The 24,094-nt window shown below is 34.8% G+C and overlaps 3 protein-coding genes across 10 annotated transcripts; 1 reads left to right on the forward strand and 2 right to left on the reverse strand.

The window, feature by feature from the left end:
- Positions 1-866: 866 nt before the first annotated feature.
- On the forward strand, positions 867-19,760 carry LOC108002996 (uncharacterized). The gene is given in 24 exon segments (XM_062080349.1): positions 867-1,143; positions 6,370-6,597; positions 6,909-7,400; positions 7,587-7,984; positions 8,078-8,695; positions 8,751-9,186; positions 9,264-10,123; positions 10,209-10,378; positions 10,443-10,645; positions 11,313-11,364; positions 11,367-11,382; positions 14,740-14,839; positions 14,982-15,110; positions 15,209-15,375; positions 15,448-15,601; positions 15,682-16,087; positions 16,168-16,444; positions 16,578-16,759; positions 16,977-17,442; positions 17,523-17,715; positions 17,819-17,964; positions 18,061-18,184; positions 18,253-18,615; positions 18,732-19,760. Coding segments are annotated over 24 exon segments (6,900 nt in total). The 5' UTR covers positions 867-1,131; the 3' UTR covers positions 19,440-19,760.
- LOC108003001 (CXXC motif containing zinc binding protein) lies at positions 13,210-14,354 on the reverse strand. Its single transcript, XM_017065035.3, has one exon. The coding sequence runs from the start codon at positions 13,805-13,807 to the stop codon at positions 13,325-13,327; it is 483 nt and encodes a 160-aa protein (XP_016920524.2). The 5' UTR covers positions 13,808-14,354; the 3' UTR covers positions 13,210-13,324.
- On the reverse strand, positions 19,607-23,696 carry LOC108003002 (general odorant-binding protein 83a). Of its 8 annotated transcripts, none has more exons than XM_062080348.1 (7): positions 23,492-23,696; positions 22,463-22,550; positions 22,337-22,389; positions 22,087-22,243; positions 21,783-21,847; positions 19,837-21,696; positions 19,607-19,738 (listed from the first exon to the last, which is right to left on the reverse strand). In XM_062080348.1, the coding sequence occupies exons 2-6, from the start codon at positions 22,521-22,523 to the stop codon at positions 21,679-21,681; spliced, it is 354 nt and encodes a 117-aa protein (XP_061936332.1). In that variant the 5' UTR covers positions 22,524-22,550; positions 23,492-23,696; the 3' UTR covers positions 19,607-19,738; positions 19,837-21,678. The 8 variants fall into 8 exon arrangements, with proteins under 8 accessions (XP_061936332.1, XP_016920526.1, XP_016920525.1 ...); XM_017065037.3 differs by lacking the exon at positions 23,492-23,696 and adding an exon at positions 22,892-23,035 and having other exon boundaries at positions 22,099-22,243; XM_017065036.3 differs by lacking the exon at positions 23,492-23,696 and adding an exon at positions 22,892-23,035.
- Positions 23,697-24,094: the final 398 nt, after the last annotated feature.

The raw sequence follows: 24,094 nt of genomic DNA on the forward strand, positions 1-24,094 counted from the left end.
TCTCGAACTTGGCCGCGATTCAATGACTCGAGTCAAATTTATTTTATAAAATTTTATATCTTATATCTTTGAGAAAATGATAAGAAAAAAATATTAATCGTACCCATAATTAATACATCGGCTATGTATCTCGTAAATTTGATCGAATCATCTTACATATCGTTAAGAGCTTACGAAAATATACGGTAAAATGGAAATTCGTGTCTTTTCCCTATTCGTTGAGGTAATGCTTGGTGAAGGGAATGGGAATTCTCCAAAGTCCCCTCGATTGGATCCGGCTACCCTACGTTGTTGAAGGGTGTCCCGTTTAACCATTTCTGCAGGGATGTATCGAAACTTCAAGGTCGTAGCTTCCATTGTTTGTCATTCCATTCATTGTTGTTTTGTTTATATTTATCGCACGTAATGATATTTCATTCACTTAATATTATTAATATTATTATCGATTTATGAAAATTGCGCGCCCTAACCTTTAAACGTTTTTTCGTTGAATAATAACGATTATCGAATTCGACTCGAAATTCAATCGAATTAATCGATTTGATATACAGTCGTTCGTTCCCATGCTCTTAACGATAGGAATGGTAGGAATCGGTCGCTTTTTATCGTTCAAGCTCTGGAATACGTATATAGCATGAAATCAGGTACGACTCGAAGCACGGTAGTCTCTCGACTCTCATTGTCAGTATGGTCTCGTTCGTGTCGATGTTCCTAGAGCGAGATGCTGGGATGACTCGTATTGATGGAAAAGAGCGGAGAGCAGAGCGAGCAGCGAGCGGCAGCAGGTAGAAGGGAATAGAGGGAGAGCACCCTATTCGAATACGGCCCTGCAATGTGCTCGCCCAATAAGGGTGCGTGGTCGGCGGCGCTCAGTCTCGTCGGAACAGTCAGAGAGGAAGGAGATTTTACTCTGAGAAGTGATATCCAAGTGTCGCGTGCCGGCCGCACTGCGGCCGTGCCTTTCTGTCTTCTCGAACGGTCCACACACGCTCTCGAATCGAACAGACGCATTATTACTTTACCATTGTGCAATTGTCACTATTCTCACAAAGAGATCGTTATTTGAGATTCTCGAGTTTCGTATTTTCAACACGGGAGGAGATTGTAACTAATGGAGGATGACGACGTTAAATGGAAAGCAAGGTAAAAAAATATAATTATTTCGATTTCGATGTTTCGTTCCGATTTTTTTTCATTTCTCGTCGTGTTTAATCGCATGTCAATTAACGAACAATCACTTCCCAGCATTTTTATTGTTTTATCAAACACAATTTCTTCTAGATTTTTATTGTTTTTGATTACTTTGACACGGAATTTTTTTACATCTATTTAAACGAAGTTCTATTTGCAAAGAATCATATCCCGATTGTTATCAGTAAGCATTGAGCGATCGTATTCTCACTACTATAATAACGATGATAGAAATGACAAGCATTGTTATTTCGCATATGATTTCGGGCTCGTTATAATAGGATATTATTGACGCACGAAACGTTATTGTTCTATCTTTTTGTTTTTTTTTTCGAAAGAAAGTTCACGTGAATAACATATCGTTTTAAATTGTTAAATAAATATAAATAATCCCACTTCAATCTCCTGTGATCTTATTTGCATTCTTTTCCAAATATGCTTATTTCAATCATCGTAATATCATACCTTATCGTTACATAACCTATACGCCTTGAAACGTGGATTAAGGTGAAAATTCAAAACGATATATTAAAAATAAAAATATTGAAACATATATTTCAAACATTATTAAACAAAAAGGGAAGATATGATTAATCAAATACTGCACGTTTTTTGATAAAATTTTGAACAAAGAAACAAAAATAGATCTCGTCGCATTCCATAGAACGATGGGTCTCAGCCTCTTCGAAAGTGATCGCGTTTTTTGCGCGATAAAACTATGAAACCGCTTCCGTTCCCTTCTTTCCCATTTCCATTCGTCAAATACCAGTTCTGTTAATGATGTTTTGCAAGACATCGATGCGTTGTTCAAGCTCTTATGGATAAGAGTTGAATTTCCGCGAAATATTTTCTTCGATAAAGAGAAAGGGGAGTAGAAAAGAAAAAAAAAACCGTGAATGTTATCGAGAGTAAGATGATTCGGGAGACGACTAACGTTACACATCGTGAGGATGATGGGTAAAGTTTCTCCTCCGAGAATAGTATGGTTAAGATACTTATTCGATCAACGCAACATTGCATCGTGCGATAAAGCACGACTCTTATAGGTTAGTGAAACGCCAAATGTGCAATATTGTTTATTCGCGGGAATATTGTGTACAATATTTTGTGAAAAGGAAAAGAATTATAAAATATTATAAAAGACAATCATTTAGAAGAATCATGTAGAAAATCTGTATAGGATGGGATCGTCAATCAAAACAGTAAAACGAAGACAGGAAACGATTGCGAACGAGATAAGTTTTTCTGTCGGTAAGTGGAGGGGAAGCGGTCGGTAATTGACTTGCAGTGCACTTTATTCTGAGAATTCTTATATTCAAGCTACGAAAGACACTGAAGGAAAAGGAAAAATATGGAAAGCGATTTAGTTTTGTTTCCATTCGACTGAAGGGTACATTGTCTCGTCGCGCGACCAATAGACACGGACGAATGGATAGGTGGATTATTTTTGGTCACGAGGATGCGCGTCGAGGGTAGTTGGCTTGAATTAGTCTTTCCGAGAGAGGGTGCGCCGACAACTGGAGCAAAGGGGGACGCTTTTTGCTATTTCCCTTCCCATTCCTATCCTGATTAATGTTTCGTTCGAATTCATTAGCGAACTGTGTGAAAGTTATTTGTAGCAGGACGTGTATTTCATCTTCAGATCGATTTTCGTGCTTGTCGTTCCATTTTCAAATCTCGTAACCAAAGATCGCGAAGAAAACGTGCAAGGTCGAAAAGAGTTGGAATAAAAGGGTTCTCTTGAAGTGTATGCGTTGGCAACCTGCCAGCCACCCGCCTTGCATACTTTGAATACGCATACTTTACCTCTCCTATCGCGTCTATCGCGAAAATCGTTTGATGAAAAAATCGCTCGAAACAAGTCGAGACCTGAGCTTGTATAAATATTCCTGGGACCGGTCTCGTTATCGTTTCTTCGACAGTTAACCAAACCTGCGACAAGCTAGTTTTTCCAGTTATCGGGATAACTATATTCATTTCGTCGAAACTCGATGACCTACTCGATCGTTTAAAGTAACCGGTCAATAACATATCTGTAGCTCAGAATTTTAGTTTTGTTAAATAATTCCCAATCACAAACATCATAATTTTATAGTTCGATTTATAACATTTAATCGATCACATTGATATTATATGTTTAAAATAAAAATTATTATATATTTATATATATATATATATACTCGTATAATATCAATTATTTAAGGATTTTTTGACATGCATAAATAAAATATCATAAACAAAATTGGAATGGAAATCAATAAATTCCATTGCAACGAAAATCGATGAAAGAAATTATCAAGATCACTCGACATATATTGCAACACAAAAAATTTGAAATCATTTAGTTATTTTTTCTTCAATCACTTATTATAAACTAAGATTAAAAAGAATTAATTTGATAACTTTAATAATACCAATATAATAAGATCATATCCATCTATGAATAATAAAGAAAATAGGTATCTCTCTTATTCCTTGTGTTGAAATTTCAATTTTTTAATTCTTTGTTACATCCACTCAGAATTCGCACGTAATTTATTGTTAAATGAACGAGATATTTATCGAGATATATATTTAACGAGATATATATATATTTAGTATATTTAGACCTCGTGATTCATGAGTGAATGGAGATAAAAACAGGAAAAAAAGAGAGACTACGATCGATGAGGGAGGCCAAGGGACGAATCGATCGATCGAGAATCGAACCGTGAAATCGCGTGGACCGATTTCTTTGCTTCTTGTTCAAGTTTACGCTCGAAGGGAATATCTTTCGAGAAACACGAGGGTAGTAAGGTGAGAGTTGTCGCGAGTCATTGATCGGACGGGAACGGATAACCGGAAAATATATATCGATCGATCGAATGATTGGTCGAGATCGATCCAATTATCGCGTAGATCCCGGGGGTTGGCTGGGGCGAGAGCTCGAAGAGTTGCCATGGTAACCAACGTTGCCCCGCCATGACACGCCGCGGCGCAACGAGCCACCCACTCACTAGTGCTCGATCGAACCCTTTCCGAACTTATGTTTCGCTAGCCACTAGCCACTCTCTTCCCTGTGTTCAACAGTTTATCCTCTTGCTTGACTTCTTAACCTAGACCATCGTGTCAAATTTCACTTCTCTCCGATTATAATTGCAATGACCTTCTCATTGTTTGTTTCAACGAATCTATCGTAAACATGATAATAACTTATGCGCGTCGTTCGCACTTGTGAAGAAAAACTCGATCGATTATCTTTATCTTAACGTGGCGAAATTGCGTCTGCGCATAACGTTCACCGCGCAGCATCTTAATGAAATTAATCGCATCCTCGTTAACCATTGGTCGGTCGCACTTCGACTTCGACATACGATCAAAGTTCGGTTAAGGATCGAACAGAAGCGAGAGCGTTCTTTTATCGCAATTCGAGAAATCGCGTGGAAACGATAATCGTATCGATTCAATCAGCTTCGTTGTTCTCGGAATATCGACATACCATTCACCGTATTTTCTCCTTTTTTTTTTTTTTCATTCGAATGCGTTTCTTTTAAAATTAGCATTTAAATTCTGAAATATCAGAAGTTGGTTCTTTATCTTTTAGATTTTCTATTCGCCGTTGAACGAAATCAAAAATATAATTATAATGTAAATATACATATGTAAAATATGTAAAGTTGGACAACACCACTGTTCTACGTCTAGACGATAAAACCACGATGCTATAGCACTATCCATTGTCTTCGATGATTGTTTTCTCGTTACTTGTATAGCGTTTCTCCTTCGGCCGGGGTCAGACAATAGAACGTCGGCTCGAACAACGAGCCTCGCTTTCCCCAAGTCGTCGATTCTTTCGACGAACTCTCCGGCTTCAGGAACTCTTAATCGTCTGATTCGCGATCGACTGGTGGCCTCGAATGTTTGCCACATTTTCTTTAAAAATCTCGCGGACGAAACAAAAGCTTCTCGCGCTATTCTTTTCTTCTTTGATACCTCTTATCTGAAAGTCTGTTTTCTTTTATTTTCTTTCCAAAGACTGACAGCATGGCTTGTCGTGGCGCGCCGCTGTGGTGTCGAAAAGAAGTGGGAGCTTTCGCTCCTTTCACGACTCGGATTCCTTCTTTCCGCTGTAACCGTTTTTACTCTCTTCCGGACATGAAAAACGACCTATCCTTCTTTTTCCTTTTCCCCTATTTCATATCCATCTTTATTTTCTTCAAAGTGTGAATCTTTTTTTTTTTTGGAAAAGAATGTTAATGACAAAAATAAATTTATTTAGCTATTTTATTTCGTCAAATGAAGTTAATCTTTAAAGAAAAAAATGCGAGTCTTTAGTATCGGTATCAATTCAAACGATACGAGTTTCTCACGAAATAACAGATTGTAAAGCTTTTTGAGAAATCCCTGTCTAAAAAAAAATATTAGATAAATTTAAAATATTCGAGAATATTATTGAGAATATATATTTCGTTATAATAAAAATTATATTTCTACAAACTTTTCAAATATTTTCGATATTTTTTTTGGTATCTTTGATAATTTTACAATTTTACAGCGCCATCCATGAACAACTAAATTACTAACTTCTTTTCTTAAGGAAAACTCTATTGCTAGGCAATTGCGTTATAATTATGTAATAATTCTTCGCTATTTAATTTTGATCTAATTTTTACAATATCGTATAATATCGTACGTGCCTCTTATTCCAATGATAAAAATACTATTATTCAAAGAATGGAAGGAAACAACCGTAGAATGCGTGACGTTACCGGAAATGAAAATGTCAAGTTGCCAGTCTTCTCATATCGACATACTATAACATACGTGTACTTCGATTCTTCCTTTTCCCGCATTTCGAACGCGAACGAAGAAAGGAAATGACCGATCGAAATACGAAATGATGCCATACAGGATTCTTCTTGTCTTCTATTTCAGATTTGTTGACTTGCATGGTAGAGGAACGGCGCCAGAAAAACGCTTCGGTTTTCTATGTTAAATAGTCAAAACCTAACCTAAAATAATTCGAGCGAATATCGAAGACTAGCGGATCGCCATTGTTGGATACTGTTCGTTCTCAAAATGGATTCGTTCCTATTATCTTTTTCACCATCATCATCGTCGAGGCATCATTCTCGCCATCGTCATCGTTATCCTCGACGTCACCGTCACCGCGATTGAAAGCTAGTCGAAACTTGACAGGATCTGGAGCCTTTGAATAGGAAGACGGCCGATATTTCAACAAAGCGCCGCATAGCAGGCCGATCGTTGTTGCGCATCATGTTCGGGACGAAACTGCGCACATGGATGGAGGCACATATCGTGCGTTCGAAGAAGAAAAAGGATCGAAAGAAAGGGGAGAAAGGATTTGACTCTAATTGCAATTCCCCCCGTAATCATGGATCCCACAGATCATCCACGTTGCACCAAGTGAGTATTTTATCTTAAAATTATCTTAAAATTATCTTCTGACCACGTAGCCATTCTTTTGATACTGTATTATTTTCGACAACAATTTATTTCGTCAGATCTATCTTTTTCTCTTTGAAAATGATTCTTCTTTCGTTCAGAAAAGAAGAAAAAACGAAGAATTATCAGATAGTGGAAGAAACGAGAAAACTGACAGCTATCCAATTAGACTCGTTCACTTTATCTTTCTACTACTTTCCACTCTAACAAATTGCTTGCTCTTTCACGATCCTCTGGCTTTCGGAATAATTTCGAGAACTGATTATTCGCAGGTTCATCCGATAGACTCTTCGAAAAACGTGGATGGAATTCGATTGCACGGTGAAGGTAGTCGATGCGGCACCGTGACTGCATCCTCTGGTACGTCAGCAGGTACCGGCAGCGTGAATCTCTCTTCCCCGGAAAGTGCCTATAGTACTGGATACTCAACGGACGGTACCTCACCCGGAACCAGTTATCCACCGGAATATTACATCAATATCAGGACCGGTACCCATTACTTTCAAAGTAATGCCAATGCAGGTACTGGGAACAATGGTAATAACAATAGCAACAACAACAACAACAACAACAATAACAACGCCAGACCAAAGAAATCGATCGATTCGTCGGATTTGTCGGTGACCAGTGTGCTCTCTGGACGTAGACATGGAAGGTACGACGGGAATATCGAACCTTCTGCTTCTACCTCTTCCACGATCTTCGCGTCTGGAATGATGGACAACGAAGTGACAAAAGGTTTTCCAAATAATACACCGAGCAAGGTTCGTTAAAAGTGTTTTTCATTTTTTGACATTAGGAAAAATAAATTAGGATTTTAAATTTCTATAAGGAATAAAAGGTATTCTAATCTAAAAAATGAAGGATATGATGATCCATGCGATATTTTTTCTTCTGAAGAGAGATCAATTTCGCATCGCGAAATAATGCCTATTCGTTTTATTAAACAGATCAGTGATCACTTTCTGGACGAGGATAGATCATTGCAACAGAGAGCGTTACTACAAGAGAAATACCATCGACGAACCGAATCGATCTCTGCGGAATCTTCGAGAAGCAATCTAATTGTCCCGCCTTCTTCTATACCACCGCCTTTATTATCACCAACTATTCAATCGCCTCGTGAACGGTCCCGGATCCGTACCAATCCGTGGCTCTCGGCCAATTCCTCCGGCTCGAGTACAACTGGTTTCAAATCGAGATTGAATCTCGACGACACTAGCAGCGGCTCGGGATTAAAGCTGACCGAATCATCCGGAAGCGCGAGCGACGTGAACACGAGCAGCGTACGAGTGGGGCGGGCCAGAAGAGAGTTGAAGCAGGAGAGTCTTAGCGCAGGAAGGAGTCCGTTAGTATACGATAGAGAAAGTCTCGTGTACTTTCTCAAAAAAGCTTATTCGAGCTTTAATCTCGCAAAGATTTAATCCATTTCCCCCCGTAGGATAAACCAAAATTGGAGAATAGCGTCTGGCATGGAAATTCGGCCGAAGATAGCACTGTCTGTGCAGCGGCGTAACAGCAGCAGCAGCAGCGCCAGCAGCAATAGCACTAGCAGCAACGTGAGCAGTGGTAGCAACGGAATCGGTAGCAGCAGCAACGATAACGAGGACGAAAACAGGAACGAAAATGATAACGGGAACGAGAATGAGAACGGTTCGTCCGGGTCGTCGGTTACGCGAAGCGCCAGATCGTCGGAAGATGACATCACTTTGAACGAGATGATGGGCAAGTTCGACGAAAGTTACGTCTACGAGAAGGAGACCGACATCTTGTCGGACAGCGATCCAACCGATTGCGAGGACTACATCGAATCTCTGTCGGACTTGGACGGGACTAGAGATGCCGGCGATGAAAATGATCCCCTTGACAACGACGATTTTGATTACATAGACAACGGCTCGTTCCTCGATCTCGACAATCTTGATTGTACAGGACGCTTCACGAATACTGGACATTGTACTTATTTCGCGTTTGCCGGCGAACTTGCTCGACGAAGCAGCAGACTGCGAGAGTCATTGATGAAGCGCAGAAGTAGGGACGACGCGACGATGCTACAAAGGTAAATCTTTCAGTTGCCTCTTCTCGATTTTAAGCTAATATCCCTTTGTTTGTAGAACGATCAGCGCGAAGAATAGCACGAAAAAGCAGTTAGCACGTCACAAAAAACAAATAGATGAGAAGCAATTAACCGAGAAGCGAAAGAAGAGATCCTTACAGCGCCGAAAAACGAATTTTGATAAGCGCGATCCGAATGCCGTTGCAGTTGGAGTGGCCACTTGCAACGATGACAACAACGACGACGAGGACGATGATAACGATGATGAAGATGGAACAGCGAATTTAAATCGCGTGTTGGTAGAGAGGATGTTGCTTAAAAATTCGGGTTTCAATCAGGGTAGTAGAAGCGTTGGAGGCACACCCATTTGTTTACGCCGGAAAAAACACGATGTGAACAAGAATTTGTCGCCATTGCGATTAAACGACAAACAATCACCTGCCGTTGGGATTATAACCAACGATCCTGATGCCGTTAAAAGGCGATCGAATTCGGTACCCTTGATATTTATTAACCGATCGTAATGATAGAATGTATTTGCATGTCTATTTATTTTTCGTTTAATTTTTAGGTGAGCTATGTGAATGGAAATCTTGTTAGACGACAGGTGACAGGTAATACCGACAACACATATATGACCACATTCGCCTCTGAAATCGCCTTGATCGAGGCCGATAAGGAAGCGGACAAAAAGTATCGGGAACTGATTCTCGAGGCTGAAAATATTCTGGTCAATATGCAAAAGAATCAGAACAGTTTACCTATCGTGCCATCACCTTCTCGAAAGTTTCACAATGGACTGGCCAATAAGCGTGTCGAACTCATCAAAAACACAGAGTTGAACATAGAGCTTGCCCTTTCCAAAAGCAGGAATTCTCAACCGGAATTACAGAGCGGTAGCATTAAAGATCTCGAACATACCAGTCCTAAGAGGCAACAATTTGTTCACACTTGTTCTCCGATTCGTCGATTTGCCGAACGTAATGCCTCCTTACCAACTGCACCCACGTTTCAATCGAGCAAATGCTCCGTTGACTCCCCACTCGCCGCGAAAAGAGTGGTGAATCAACAGCAATCACTGGATAGAAGCCTGCTTCGACCAAAAATCTACGAGGATTCTAATGATTACGCGGAAACGACGATGAGCCCAGCGTCAACGACGACGAACCTAGTGTCCACGACGATGTTCAATTGCAACGGTATCCTTGGATCGGACGTAGATCGATGCGCGACACGATCTCAAATTTCCTACCTCGTTAATAGGCCAAGCGCCATTTTACCGCACAGAGATTCCTTTCCTGCGGTAAATCGGAAAGAATTTCGCAGCTCGAGATCATCTAACGCGGGCAAGGAGGATGGAGTGACATCGAGTTCCTCGGATTCCGAGGAAAGATGCGATATCAGGAGACGGGCACCTCTAATGACTTTCAGGTTAGCATGTTGATCGATCTTTTTTCCAGAGTATTTTGACAGAGGCTAATTTTGAAAAAGTGGTCTTCTCTTTTCGTTCTCATAGATCGGTCGATATGGGCCCCATAAAAGAAGGATCTTCCTATTGCCCGCAGAGTGAGCCGGTAAAAAGGAAAGTGTACGCGGGTAGTGCATCTTATGGCAGGATACAGAAAACTTTGGGCGAGCAGATCATCTTGAGAAATTCAGATGGAGATACCGCCACAGATGATACAGGTATTTACGTGTACCTCGATATTATCGTAACGGTGATTTTCATTTCCCCTTGGTCCATTTGCAGATGATTCGAGAAAATCATTGAAGGAAAAGGTGGCCAGGCTTCGACAAGAACGGCTAATTGCGAATACAAGCGGTCAAGATTCGCAAATCTTTCAACATCAACTCTCCCAATTGCGAAGGCAAATGCTGATGCAGACGATCGAGGGTCTGAAGCGAAGTCTCGAGGATCAGTCCGCGACTTTGAAGCAGACGTGCTTAGAACCGGTAATGACCGATCGATTGCCTTGAACCCAGCGCGGAACCGAAAACAATCGATTCCCTTCTCGTGAAATTAACTCGCGAATCCACCAAGTTATATCGCTATACGGCCCGCGACGAGCAACCGCACGTAACACGGCCACCCTCTTCTTCGTGTAATCTTATATCGAATTATAAATGTGCGATGTTTTCGAAACGTGTCGAGTCACCGAGAAAAATATCGACGCGATAGTTGAATTTCAATTTACCTATAATTATTTAGAAGGAGATCAATCTATTTTTCTGCCTATTTACATATGGTAAGAGAATCAAAATTAAAAGGGTTACATATTTTCTGGGCATTGTTCTGACACGATTACGCCGCGGCTGTACGTGATTCATTCCAAGTGTTTTTCAGGATTCGAATAAGGTAAGGATAAAATTTAGATCAGAAAAGTATCCCATTCCATCCCTCTCATTTTTCTCTCTCTTTTTATACTCCATCCTGATGTAATCTTTTCCTTTCTTTTCTTCCATTTATCGATCGAATGATTCGCGTACCTTCACGGGCCTACCCGCGGACTAATCCTCGCGTACGTGCTGGTATCATCCCAACTTTCCATACATACATATTATACATATTATATTAACTCGTAATGTTCCTATTTTTACTTCGTAATTGCTACTTCCGAAGAAAAATGGTCAAGATAACAATGGAACTAGAAGCAAAGTTGTCGATTCTGTCGGTGGAACAAACATTTCCCGTTAGTATACCAAAGATAATAACCTAGCAAGGTAGTATAGAATTGTTTAGTTGATAATAGCATTGTATGCTATATAGACGTTCGTAAATATTAGAAAAGCTATTACTAGAATATATTTCTCTGAGTTTCGTAGAGAAACGATACCGTCGATTGCGTCGGAGAAATCGTCGAGAGATCTTCCATGATCGTCAGATTCAAATTTATTATATCGTCGACGACTTAGTTCTTCCGTTTCGATCCGTTGCGAAAAATAAATATTCTTCTTTGTTCTTTGACGGGTAAAAATTTGACTCTGACGGTTCAGTAGAACGAAATACTTTCAGTCACAGTGATATTTTTGTGAGAATAGACTGATAGCGTTATTGATAATTATATATTATATTATTACATCTTTAGATCATAAGCGTTTCGATAGTGATTATTTCTTTGTGATCTATATGTTTCGAGTTCTCTTGGAAAGAGGCAGCGACATATAATACGCACACGATATTTATGTTTGTGTTAGATGTGCTAGAGACCATAGTAAAAAAAAAAAAAAGTTAGAGAACAATAGTAGTAGCAAATATTAGTGCGCTAGCTAGTTTGCCAGTTATCGACCATAATATGTCGTAATCGTTTTTTTCGATCCTCTCTTGTGATTTATTTCCCTATTTCGTTGGGAACTGTGATTACATTTTTCTTAGCCAGTTTAGAATTATTGCCGTAACGCGTGAAATGTTTACCAGTTTCACGTTGAATCATGTTCGGCTCAGGTCAATTCATTCAAAAATTTTATACATATATATATATATATATACACACGCACATATACATATATTATACACATACATGTATACATATAGATATATATGTATACATGTATGTTTAATTTTCATTTAAAAAGGATTTAATTTTTCCTTATTATATAAGTAAATAATTATTGTTGTCATTATTGTCATCATCATCATTTTCGTTATTATTATTACTATTATTATTATTTTTACTATTACTATTATTTTTACCATTATTATTACTATTATCATCACCATCATTTTATCATCATCTTTACAGTTTTCATTATTTCAACTAATTAAGTAGACCGATACATTCCGAAGGTACTACTACTACATTAAAGAACGAATTCTAATTACATAACTGATATATCTTGTTCAAAGTCTTTGACAACTTGTTTATTGGTTAATGAATAAAAATTTTCAACCTTTCCCCTGCTAACGCGTAATGCTAGTCATCCGATTATTTATGCAGGGTACAATCGGCAACTTTTAATGAACTTGAAAGAGAAATATGAAATTATTGTTGCAGTTTTCTCTGTACTAAACCATTTACACGATTAAATGGTCTTTTTTTATATGATTATGAATAAATTATATTATGTCGTTGGAAATGTGCATTTATTTGCCTTAATTTTTTTCTAAATGATCTTTCGATATTCTTGATTTATTTTTTTTGCTATTTTATTTTTTTTTTCTTTTAAGCTAGTAATAATAACAAAATATAATAATAAAGGCTGTTTGCATTCTAATTATTTTTATAAAATAAATATACAAATTGTGTATGTGGTATGTACATAAATATCCAATAAGATTGTTATTCTGCATTTTCATACATTAGCAGTAAATACACATTCTTTTATTTAATAATGATACTGCATAAATATTTGATTCGTTGATCGCAATATTTCATAACCTACATTAGAAAATTACAAGTTTATAGATGCTTTTAAATGTCCGCTTATTTATGCGCAATAACTTATATAAGTTAAATTATCTAAAAAAAATTTATTTAAAAGTAAAATTTGGTAGAATAAAGAAAATGAAAAGAATCATAAAAACGTAAAGAAAAATTTTAATGCAGACATATAACATCGTAATATGTGGATAGATTAAAATAAAAAATTAATGCATTTGACACTTTCATTGTAGATTTTTCATTTAAATACTTATTACTTCATTCTTTCAAACTTGTGTTCAATTTCATAAATTCCAACAGGTTCTTTAATCTTATCACAGTAATCGACCCATTCTCCTTCACTTAAATCAACATCTGTAAATTCTTTGCCATTGATAGTTTTAGCAATCCAACCTTCCCTTGCCGAAAAGTCACTGGGCTCGATGCCTCGACAATCAAATATAACTATTGTTTGAAATTTGTCTTGATCATTCGCGATAAATGATTTAATGGAATCTTCCAAGATACTCATGGAATTTTCACGAGAACAAAGTTTGCATTTACTAATAAAATGATTCACTGCATTGCCTCTTTGAGCTGGAGTAGATTCGTTCAAAGACACATAATTCCATTTTTCTGATGCTTCGCCACAATTGCAGCAAGTGAACTTGAGATACCATCTGAATTCTGCTCCCGATGGTTTTAGTTCTCCTATATTTTCTAATGTAGCTTTCATCTGTAATGCTATTTTCACCATTCTAACGAAATTTTTTTTTTTCTTTAATTTTTTTGTTATATACTTATATATTTAAATAATATAGTCGTAGAGGTTATGACATGAATGATCAGTTTGCAAATTTAGAGACGACACTACTCTTCTAAAATTAATTGCACAAACACGTAGATGTTTTTGCACAAAAAACACAAATCGTTATATTTATGATCAGTAGTAACTAGTCACTTTCAAAATATATCATATATAGCCATAAAAAGTCATAAACAATTGAATTTATGTACTGAAGCAGTAAAATTAAAGTTTGAATCGAACAAGTATAGACAAAGAGAGCAAATAGTGAAAAAAGGATAGAGATAAGATAAAAATATTGAAATTAGTGCCATCTTTAGAGTGTCGTAAATGAAACACAGAAAGAAAAAATAGAAAATAATATATATGAGAGATAATAGGAATTTGCTATTAATGTTATCTCTTGATTTACAAAAACAAGAAAGTAGAGATGGCGCTAAAAATAAGTTTTTACTTTATCTTTATTTTTCTCACGTTATTTCTCTTCTTATCTATAATAGTTTCATTTGCGATTCTATAGATGGCGTTAATTTCTACATTTTCAAGCTATTTCTCTCTTTATCCCACTATTTATATATAGTCGTATATATTTGTGAGGTTACGCGTCGGTGGAAGTTGTATAATATAAATTATTAAATATCGAATGAGATAAATAAGCAATGAGACCAATAATTTTTTTGTTTTCAACATTTTTTCTTTATATTCTACTTACATATTCTAATGCTGAAGATATTTTAGGTTGTGGTGGATTTTTGAAAAGTCATGCCGATATAGATTTTTCCAAAGTACAAATAAAGTTGTAAGTAATTCATCAATGAATTATAAAATAAATTCATAAAATAAAAAATATAAAATAAAAAATGTAACATTTTTAATTTATTTAGATATACGAAAGCTGGTAGTCTTAAAGATTTTACAGAATGTGCCCCTAATAGTGGATATTACTTTCTTCCTTTGTATGATAAAGGGGAATACATTCTAAAGGTAATGTAGAATATATATATATTATAGCAAAATTTCATGTTTATCATTTTATTATAACAATAGATTTTAGCGAATTTAGAAATTAAGAATAAGAACAAATTTACATTCATTTCTGAATATTATTTTTCTTTAAAACATTTAGGTAGATCCACCCAGAGGATGGAGTTTTGAACCTACAGAAGTCTTATTGAATGTAGATGGAATAACAGATGCCTGTAGTCAGGGTACAGATATTAATTTTACTTTCAAAGGTTTTGGTATCACAGGCAGGGTAATATATTTAAAATATATTTATTGTAAAAACAAAAATATATGAAACTGAAGTAATCATTTGTAACATTATCATAAAAATATATTTATATATTTTAGGTTATTAGTCTAGGATCAGATTCTGGTCCTAAAAATGTTACAGTTTCATTGTATAAAGAAAATAATGAGCAAGTTCCTGTTGATACAACAATTACTATGGAAGGTGGTATATTTTACTTTACTCCAATTCAACCTGGACAATATGTACTTATTGCATCTCATACTATGTGAGTCATCTATTATATTTGTTTTGTTTATTAAGAAATTATACATTATATTGTGTTATGTCTTTGTTACAGATGGATGTTCAAAACAAATACAGTTAGAGTAACGGTACGTGAAGGCAACACAGAACTTCCAGATGATAGTTTAATAATTTTCGGTTATGACGTGAGTGGTCGAGTTACCAGTGAAGAAGAAGCAGTTAGTGGTGTAACATTTGTATTATTTGGTGTAAGTTTTTTTTTCTTTACTTTTTTAATAATTTTTCAATTAATAAATTATTTAAGTAATAAATTATTTTTATTTCGTAGAACGGTGTAGCTAAGAATTGTGCAACAACACCTATAAGCAAAGATTTTGAATCTAGAAAACCTCTTTGTCATGTTGTATCTGACAAAAGCGGTAAATTTGTATTTCCTAGTTTATCACCTGGCGAATATAATCTTGTTCCATATTACGCCGGGGCTCAAACTAAATTTGATGTTCAGCCACCTGAATTGTTATTTAAAGTAAGTCATGGCAGCGTCGTATTACGCCAAGGATTTAAAGTAACTGGTTTTACGGTAAACGGTATTGTCCGTACTGCCAGCAATGGCGATCCTTTGCCAGGAGCAAAAATTTTACTTTCTCAAAAACAAGTTGCCATAACAGATAATCATGGAAAATATGTGTTAGATAATATGAAAGCTGGTCAATATATTCTTAAAGCTGAAAGCGGTATGTCCTATTTGCTTATTATTATATTTTCAGATTAAATTCGAATTCAAATTATTGATTTTATTATTTTTAATATATAGAAGATTTATTATTCAATGATAAATCAGTTAAGATTTCTCCCAGTTCCCCGGAACTTCCAGTTTTAATACCAACAGCATATAAAATTTGCGGCAAAGTTACTTTATCAACAAGAGGAGATTTAAACTATCGAAAAGTATCTATACATAATACAGCCATCACATTTACAAAAGAAATTGAAATAGATTCGAAAACAGGCGAATTTTGTGTATATCTTAGTCCTGATACATATCAATTAAGCGTTATTGTAAGCGAAGATGAAAGAGCAAAAGGTTTACAGTAAGTTTACCATCATTTTGTACATTTTTTAATATATATAACTAATATATTCTGAAGTTTAATTCTTTTGAAGCAATGAATTTTAATATTTAATAATTGATATGTAACATTTGATATTATTTTTTTTTTTAAGATTTTTTCCACTACAACAAACAATCGAAGTATCATCTCGACCGGTGCATAATATTAACTTCTTACAGTTAAAAGCTACATTAACAGGAACAGTAAAATGTTTACCGGAAACCGATTGCAGTCAAGCTTCTGTAACGTTAAAGGTACTTGACGGTATTACAATAAAAACGATTCAAACAAAAGGTAAGATTTCACTTTGATCTTTTGTTGTATATTATTTTCTTTTATTTAAAAATCCTGCGATAATGAGCACGTGTTGAAAAAACAGAATTTTATTGTACATTTGAATGGAATATTATAAAAAATATAATATAAATATTATCAATTACAGAACACGTTCTTATTATTACAGGTATATTGTACAATTAATTTGCTCGATACTACCGTTTTTTGTGTAAAGTTTTTTTTAATCATGCAGCTGGCCAATATCAATTTACGGATGTATTACCGGGTCATTACGAAGTACTAATAGACAACGATGTTTTTTGTTGGATGAATCCTAGCTACAGAATTTCTGTGACTTCAGAACGATCCGAATTGCCGCCATTTGAACAAACTGGATTTTCTGTTACTTTCATTTCTTCTCACGATACTATAGTTGAATATTCGAAATCAAACGAATTGAAAAAATTAACATTAGTATTGAATAAAGGAAGTACGAAGCATTGTGTGTCCGAACCTGGAATGTATACGTTTATACCGAAAAGTTGTCATGTTTATGAAAAATTATCTTACACATGGGATACCAGTACTATTTCTCCTATTTTGTTACATTCGACAGAACACAGTCACATAGGAAGTATTATGAGTCATTCTGCGTTAAATGAAGTTAAAGTAAAAATTGAAAATGCAGATGATACTATAATGTAAGTAATGTGCATTATAGTTTAATATATCTTAGAAATATAAATTAATGTTAACGTTTTCATCATTTTTATTAATTTAGACTTGGTCCATTGAATTGGACGCGCCATGAAAATCTGTACAAATATAAATTCGAATTTAAAGCAAAGACAGATAACATTTATACTATAACACCATTATCAAATATTCTTCTATTTAGTCCAGCATCATTGAAAGTATTGGGTGTGAACGATTGTCAAGATGACGTTGCAATTTTTGTTGGTGATTTAGGAAAAGTATATGTCATAAAAATTATTTAAATATCAAATTGAAAAAATTATTTGATATATTAATTATTTGATACATTAATATATTAAAATCTTTTTATGCATTGTATAGATAATTGCTGGTAAAATCAATCCACCTTTGGAAGGAGTTACCATACAAATATTTGATAGCGATAAAACTATACCAATACACACGCTTATCACTCAAAAAGATGGAACATACAATATTGGTCCTTTAGACGGAAAAATAGAATACAAGTATATATATATGCTTTTTTTCTTTTTTCAAAAAATATTTATTTTTTCTTTTTTTAAAATACATACTTTTTTAAATTATTCTTTTTTTCTCGTTAGCGTTACTGCACAAAAAGAAGGATTTGTAATCACGGGACCCGATTCCAACGGAGTATTTACAGCTCACAAATTGGCTGAAATTATTGTACAGGTATCAGACCAAGCTGACAATATTTCCCTCCAGGTGCGTATAAACGAATAAAAATAAAAAATTATAATTATACAATATAAATGAATTATCGTGTTCACTAGGGTGTACTATTATCATTATCTGGTGGACAAAGTTATCGAAAGAACAGCATTACTGGCGAGGATGGAAAATTAATCTTCAATTCTTTATCCCCTGGCGAATACTATTTAAGACCAATGATGAAGGAATATCGTTTTGATCCTCCGTCGAAAATGATCAAAGTTGTTGAAGGTGCTACGATAAAAGTGAATCTATTCGGAAAAAGAGTCGCATTTAGTGCATACGGTTCCGTGACATCTCTAAACGGTGAACCTGAAACCGGCCTGCTGGTTGAAGTTCAGGGACAAGAAAATTGCGAGCATCTTCAAGAAGAAGCGACCACGGAAGAAAATGGTAGCTTCCGAATCCGTGGGCTTCAACCAACGGTGAGCGAGACTTCTTTTTATAGCTTTTTCCTTTCTTTTTTTCGTATTTTATCTAAGCTCATTCATTTAAAATTATTTAAAAAATTTAAAAAGCAATTGTTTGTTCTTTCATATAGTGTACCTATGTGTTCCGTCTGAAACCGAACGCTGAAGTTAATGCGCATATTCAACGAACCAGTCCTAACTCGACATTAGTGCAAACATCATCCGACATTCGAAATCTTCGATTGGTTGCGTTTCATCCGATATCGCGTACCGATGTCTCAGTACATATTATGTCCGCACAACCGGAACACTATCGTACATTGAAGGTAAAATTATGCAGAGAAGATGCACCGGACTCTCCAATATACACATCAAAATTAGAATCTCAGCAAGTCAACAAAGTTGGCAGCGCTTATAACGCCGGTTTTCTCGTGCATTTGCCTCCCCTACAGGCGGATGGTAAAAAGTACTTCGTACAATTAGAGTCGTCTCTGTCTCATACGTTACACAAATACAGAACTATACCATTTTATTTCGAGGCAAACTCGTCGTTTAAATACGTGAAATTGACGTTCAACGCAGAACGAAAAGTCGATCAAAGCGATATGAATCAGACATCAATAGTTGCGTTACCATTTATCATGTTTATCGCGTTTGCATTCTTCAATCGTGAAAAACTTTGGTTATGGTTGAACACTCTGATCGAAAGGTGGTCGAAACCGGTGCCGATCTCGAGAACACCGGTACAAGCTGTTCCTATCGATCCACGAGCAGACGATATTATAGTCGAACAAATAATGAACATCAATAAAAGAAAGACGAAACCGCGTAAAACGTAGCATTAAGAATTGTTAGCGATATAGTCACAGTGATTAGAAACTTAATTGATCTCGTTGTGTTTCATTGTATACTGTGTATACTATATGAACGAAGAAATTTAGCGAATACTATTTTATCCGAATATTTTTTACCGTGTGAACGATTTTCAAGACAAAACGTTGGTCGATATGTTTCTAACATATATTTCGCATTTTCATAAACAATTATATTTTTATGAAATATGGATCCAACATAAATTTATCTTATAACAGTAATGATCCACAATTTGTATTTCTGGTGATCACGGAGCAATAAATGCCTAGAAAACAGAAAATGAAAAATATTCTTTTTATGAAAACAATTCTCGCAATTTTGATATTATATTCGTCTGTAAATAATGTATTCTATTTGACTTACTATGGGATTGACTTCGAACATACACTTCATAAACATAAAAGATTTTTCGCATTTGTCGTTTGAATCTAAAAATAATAATAAAAAAAAGAAAAATTCAATTAGATTCAAAATTCAAATAAATTATCAAAATAATAAATTTATACGTTTGGAAGAGCATTAAAAATAGCAAAAAAAATTCACGATTCTTTGGAATACTTACCGATAGTGCTGCAAGTATCAATCATCTCTTTACCTATTTCTTTAAATGCTTCTGGAATTACTTTTTTCAGTAAATTATATTTTATCTTTCCATTTTTCTTATCCATCTGTACTATACAAAACATATATATATGTATATATATATATACATAATATAATAATATAATAATATAAGCAACGAATCTTACCACATTAAACTTTTCAAGTACGCAATTGAAGTAACATTTCAATTTCTCATCTTCAGGAAATTCTCCGTATTCCGTAGCTTCGACAACCTCTGGAAAATTATATCATTGTTAGATTGTTTAAACAATCAAATTAAAAAATTTCACCGATTATATCTTGTAGCTTACCAACTGTCGTTTTAGTCTCGCTGATACATTTTTTCCTGTATTTAGATGTCATTTCTCTGAATTCATCGATATCGCTCTTAATTGTTAAAAAATTTCGGTTATTTTGAAAAAAGATTATAAAATATATGCTTTAATACTTACGATGACTCCGTAAACGAGAACGATTTGCAATATCAGATAATACAATGATACCAGCCGAATTTCTGCTGCTCTCATTTTCTCAACGTTGCAGTTGATAGATAAATAAAAAAAATGATTCTTTATGTACAAAAATACTCTAGTGAACTGTTTTCCTGGTAACGAATTCGTAGCATTTATAGGTGTTCACTTTTTGCCCAAACGGGAAGTGATAATTGGTCGCCATAATTTTCAAATTGTTGTACGTATCAATTCAAAAACACGAATCAAATCTTGCTCGTCTAATGAATATGCAAACGTTTCTTCTTTATCAAGAACATTTATCTAATAATACGGTACAACAGCCAAAGAAAAACTTAAACTCTGACAAAAGTACAAAATTTAGCGTTAATACGAGCTATTAATTTATAACAAAGAGGTAATTATCGAAGCCTGAGAATGAAATACAATGTAATGCAAAACGTTTAATTAATATGCAGAGCTTATGTATTTGAACATCTTGGAAACGACGTTAATTAAAACGTGTTTCCTTCTATCCGATACATACGTAACAATTAAATATGGATAGTCGAACTGTTCATTTTTTATATATAAAAGAGAGAGCGTTATTTAATCAATCACGTTGTTACATGAATATTGTAAAATTTGTTGGTTTTTAATTTAAAAAAATTGCTATTGTTATGTTGTATTACTACAATGTATATTATTCAAACGAAATTTATCTCGTTCTTAAATCATTCCTTTCTATCGTGCACGCTTAATCATGACCTCAATTGACAATTGGACCGACCAAGCATCGGAAATTGCGATCAACTGGATAGTTTAAACGGTTACTCCAGTTTTGTAATATCAACATTTTCGAAATATCTTTAAAATGAATAAAAACACAAAGGATACATATCTCAAAATGTTGATATAGGAAACAGTAAGACAAATAACATAGATGTCTCGAATTTTTTTTTTTTTCCTTTTTTTTTCTTTTTCTTTTTTTTATTAACTTCTTTCCCGTACAGAGAGTCGTCGTCTACATTCAAACGGTGTATGATTCCGTTTTATGATAAAACGAATCAAGATTCTACCCGAGTTTCGATTCGTCCTACAGTCATCATTTTCCTTTGATCTTGTTTTTTTTTTTGGCTCAGATGAAACTCGATTAAAATAGATAATACGTCTGGAATAAAGGAAAAGAGATCATCATTTGAAATAAAAGATAAAAACAAGAATATTTTCGTCAAATAAAAATTATTAGATACTCACCCGTGGAGACAATTCCGCGTAACATTTGTTAAATCTGTACGCGTATTCGCAATTGTCGCCCTTTGCTAAAAGAAACGATTGATCAGCGATCAAAATAATTTTGTCCGGTTCGATTAATCGAAATCGTGTGCAATCGAGATAAAATTGAATAGGAAATAAATAACAAACTTCACGCGAAGAAATAAAAATTTTACGGAAGAAGAGAAACGAAGGGTTTATGGAAGAAAAGAAACAGAAGATAAATTTCGAAAACGCTCGATTATCGTTAAAACGAAGAATATACGAAAATATAATATATAGATACCCAAATATTTACCGATCCCCTTGCACTCGCTGATCGCTTTTTGAACTTCAGCCCTGTATGCTGGTATTCTTTGGAAAAATGTGAGCATGCCGTTCAAACTGAGTTCTCTCTTGTCATCCACCAATCCGAATTGTTCCCATAAACAATACATGTAACACTGAAAAATAAAAAGAACGCTTTTTTCCTTTGTTTAATAAATCGTGAGATTATACCTACAGATTGACTCGTGAGATTTATTATGCATTATTACCTTTAATTGACGTGTTTCGGGCCATTGACCATTCCTTACTGCCTCTATATCCACTAAAATAAAAAAATACAAGAATAAAAAAAAATGAAAATGAATCGATCGAGTAAAATTTGTCACGAATCTTACCTGTTGCCACTCCTGTCTGTGTCTGGCAAGCATTCACCACGCTGGCTGCTGTTGCGATCATCTCGTCAGAGACAAAACTCGGTCGTGTCTATGAAACATTTTTTTTTTTTAGAAGAGATAAATATAATATAATATAATTTCAATAATAATAATGCAAAATTATGCTTCTCTTTTTCTTTCTCTTTTATATTAATTTATCATCGTGTTTTTTTCTTCTTTTATAAATACTCACATAATTGTATTCTTTGCCAAAGCGCGATACGCGCACAATTGCAACCGCGCGACCATTATTTTTGCTTTTTTTTTCGAATTTCCAGAGAGAAAAATCAAATTTTTAAAGAAAAAAGTAATAAATTGTTTGCAAAAAGAAAAAGAAAATAATAAAATATAAACGAAGTTGTGTATATTTTTAAAGATTATGATACGAACCCCACAATGAACAATTGGTGACCAAATCAAGCAAGTGATTAATAAGCTCAATAGTATCGAATATTTCATGATTTCTATTTAATATTGAAATGACACAAATTGGAAAGAACGAGTTAATGATCTCCAATCGAAGTTGAGTTAGATAATGTGGTCCGGCCGAGGTCCGGAGAACGAGAAACGTTCAGTAGAACGTATAATCGTCACGAACGATGGTGTGAGCAAGCTCGAGGGCGCGACTAAACGTGTATCCGCTCGACGACTCTTCTCTGACAAAAGAGATCTCTTAACTGCTGACCTCACGCACCGCACCCGCTTCTGACCGAATAAAATTTCCCACCTTTGATATATTATTTAATTCATCGTTCATCAATCACTTATTTTATCGATAGATCGTATTTCCAGCTAATTCGTGTTAATTGATTACAACTATCCATTTTGATCCAGTAATTAAAATATCTCTTAAGTTAAAAGGAACGGGTGAACGAACCTTTCGATTCTACATATATAGGACAGGGTGTACACATAAATGCAGATTTGATTGGCGGATATTACCATTTTGCGATCTGACCCTATGTATATTATTATCTATGTATATCTTACCTTCTACACATTCAACCGATTCAAATGCCTCGTTTCGTTCCTATTCATTCATTGTTTACAAATTGCAAAAGAATCGTTCGCGATACTTGTCGAATCAATTTTATCAAACATTATTTATGAAAAATGAAAATATATTCATTGCTATTTATAAAATTGTCTTTTTTAATTGTTATTAAAATTTTCTTTTAAAATTTTATTTTTAAGTCTATCTTATAAAAAAGGAATTAAATTGTCATTAATAATTAAAAAATTATATATTATTTATTTGAAATTATCATTTTTTTCATTCATTCATTACGAAAAAAGAGATTTTATGAGAAATTCGCGCCGAAATACAAATCAGCATGTTCATCTAACCGCGTGTCGACAAGTAAGGGAGGTAATTTGTGGGTCAATATAATTCCAGCGAAGATAGGCGAATATACCCGAACGAATCCTGAATAACTTCGTCTCAAAGTACAGTCGTCTTTTAAAATTATTGACCATTGTTCTCATTATATCACAACTGATATTATTTTCCAAGTATTGAGACAATAATATTATTTGACAAAATTTGACAAAACGATGTAATCGCTTATTCAATATCTGATCAAATGTCAGATA

This window comes from Apis cerana, linkage group LG10 (assembly GCF_029169275.1).
Source record: "Apis cerana isolate GH-2021 linkage group LG10, AcerK_1.0, whole genome shotgun sequence".
Lineage (NCBI taxonomy): Eukaryota > Metazoa > Arthropoda > Insecta > Hymenoptera > Apidae > Apis > Apis cerana.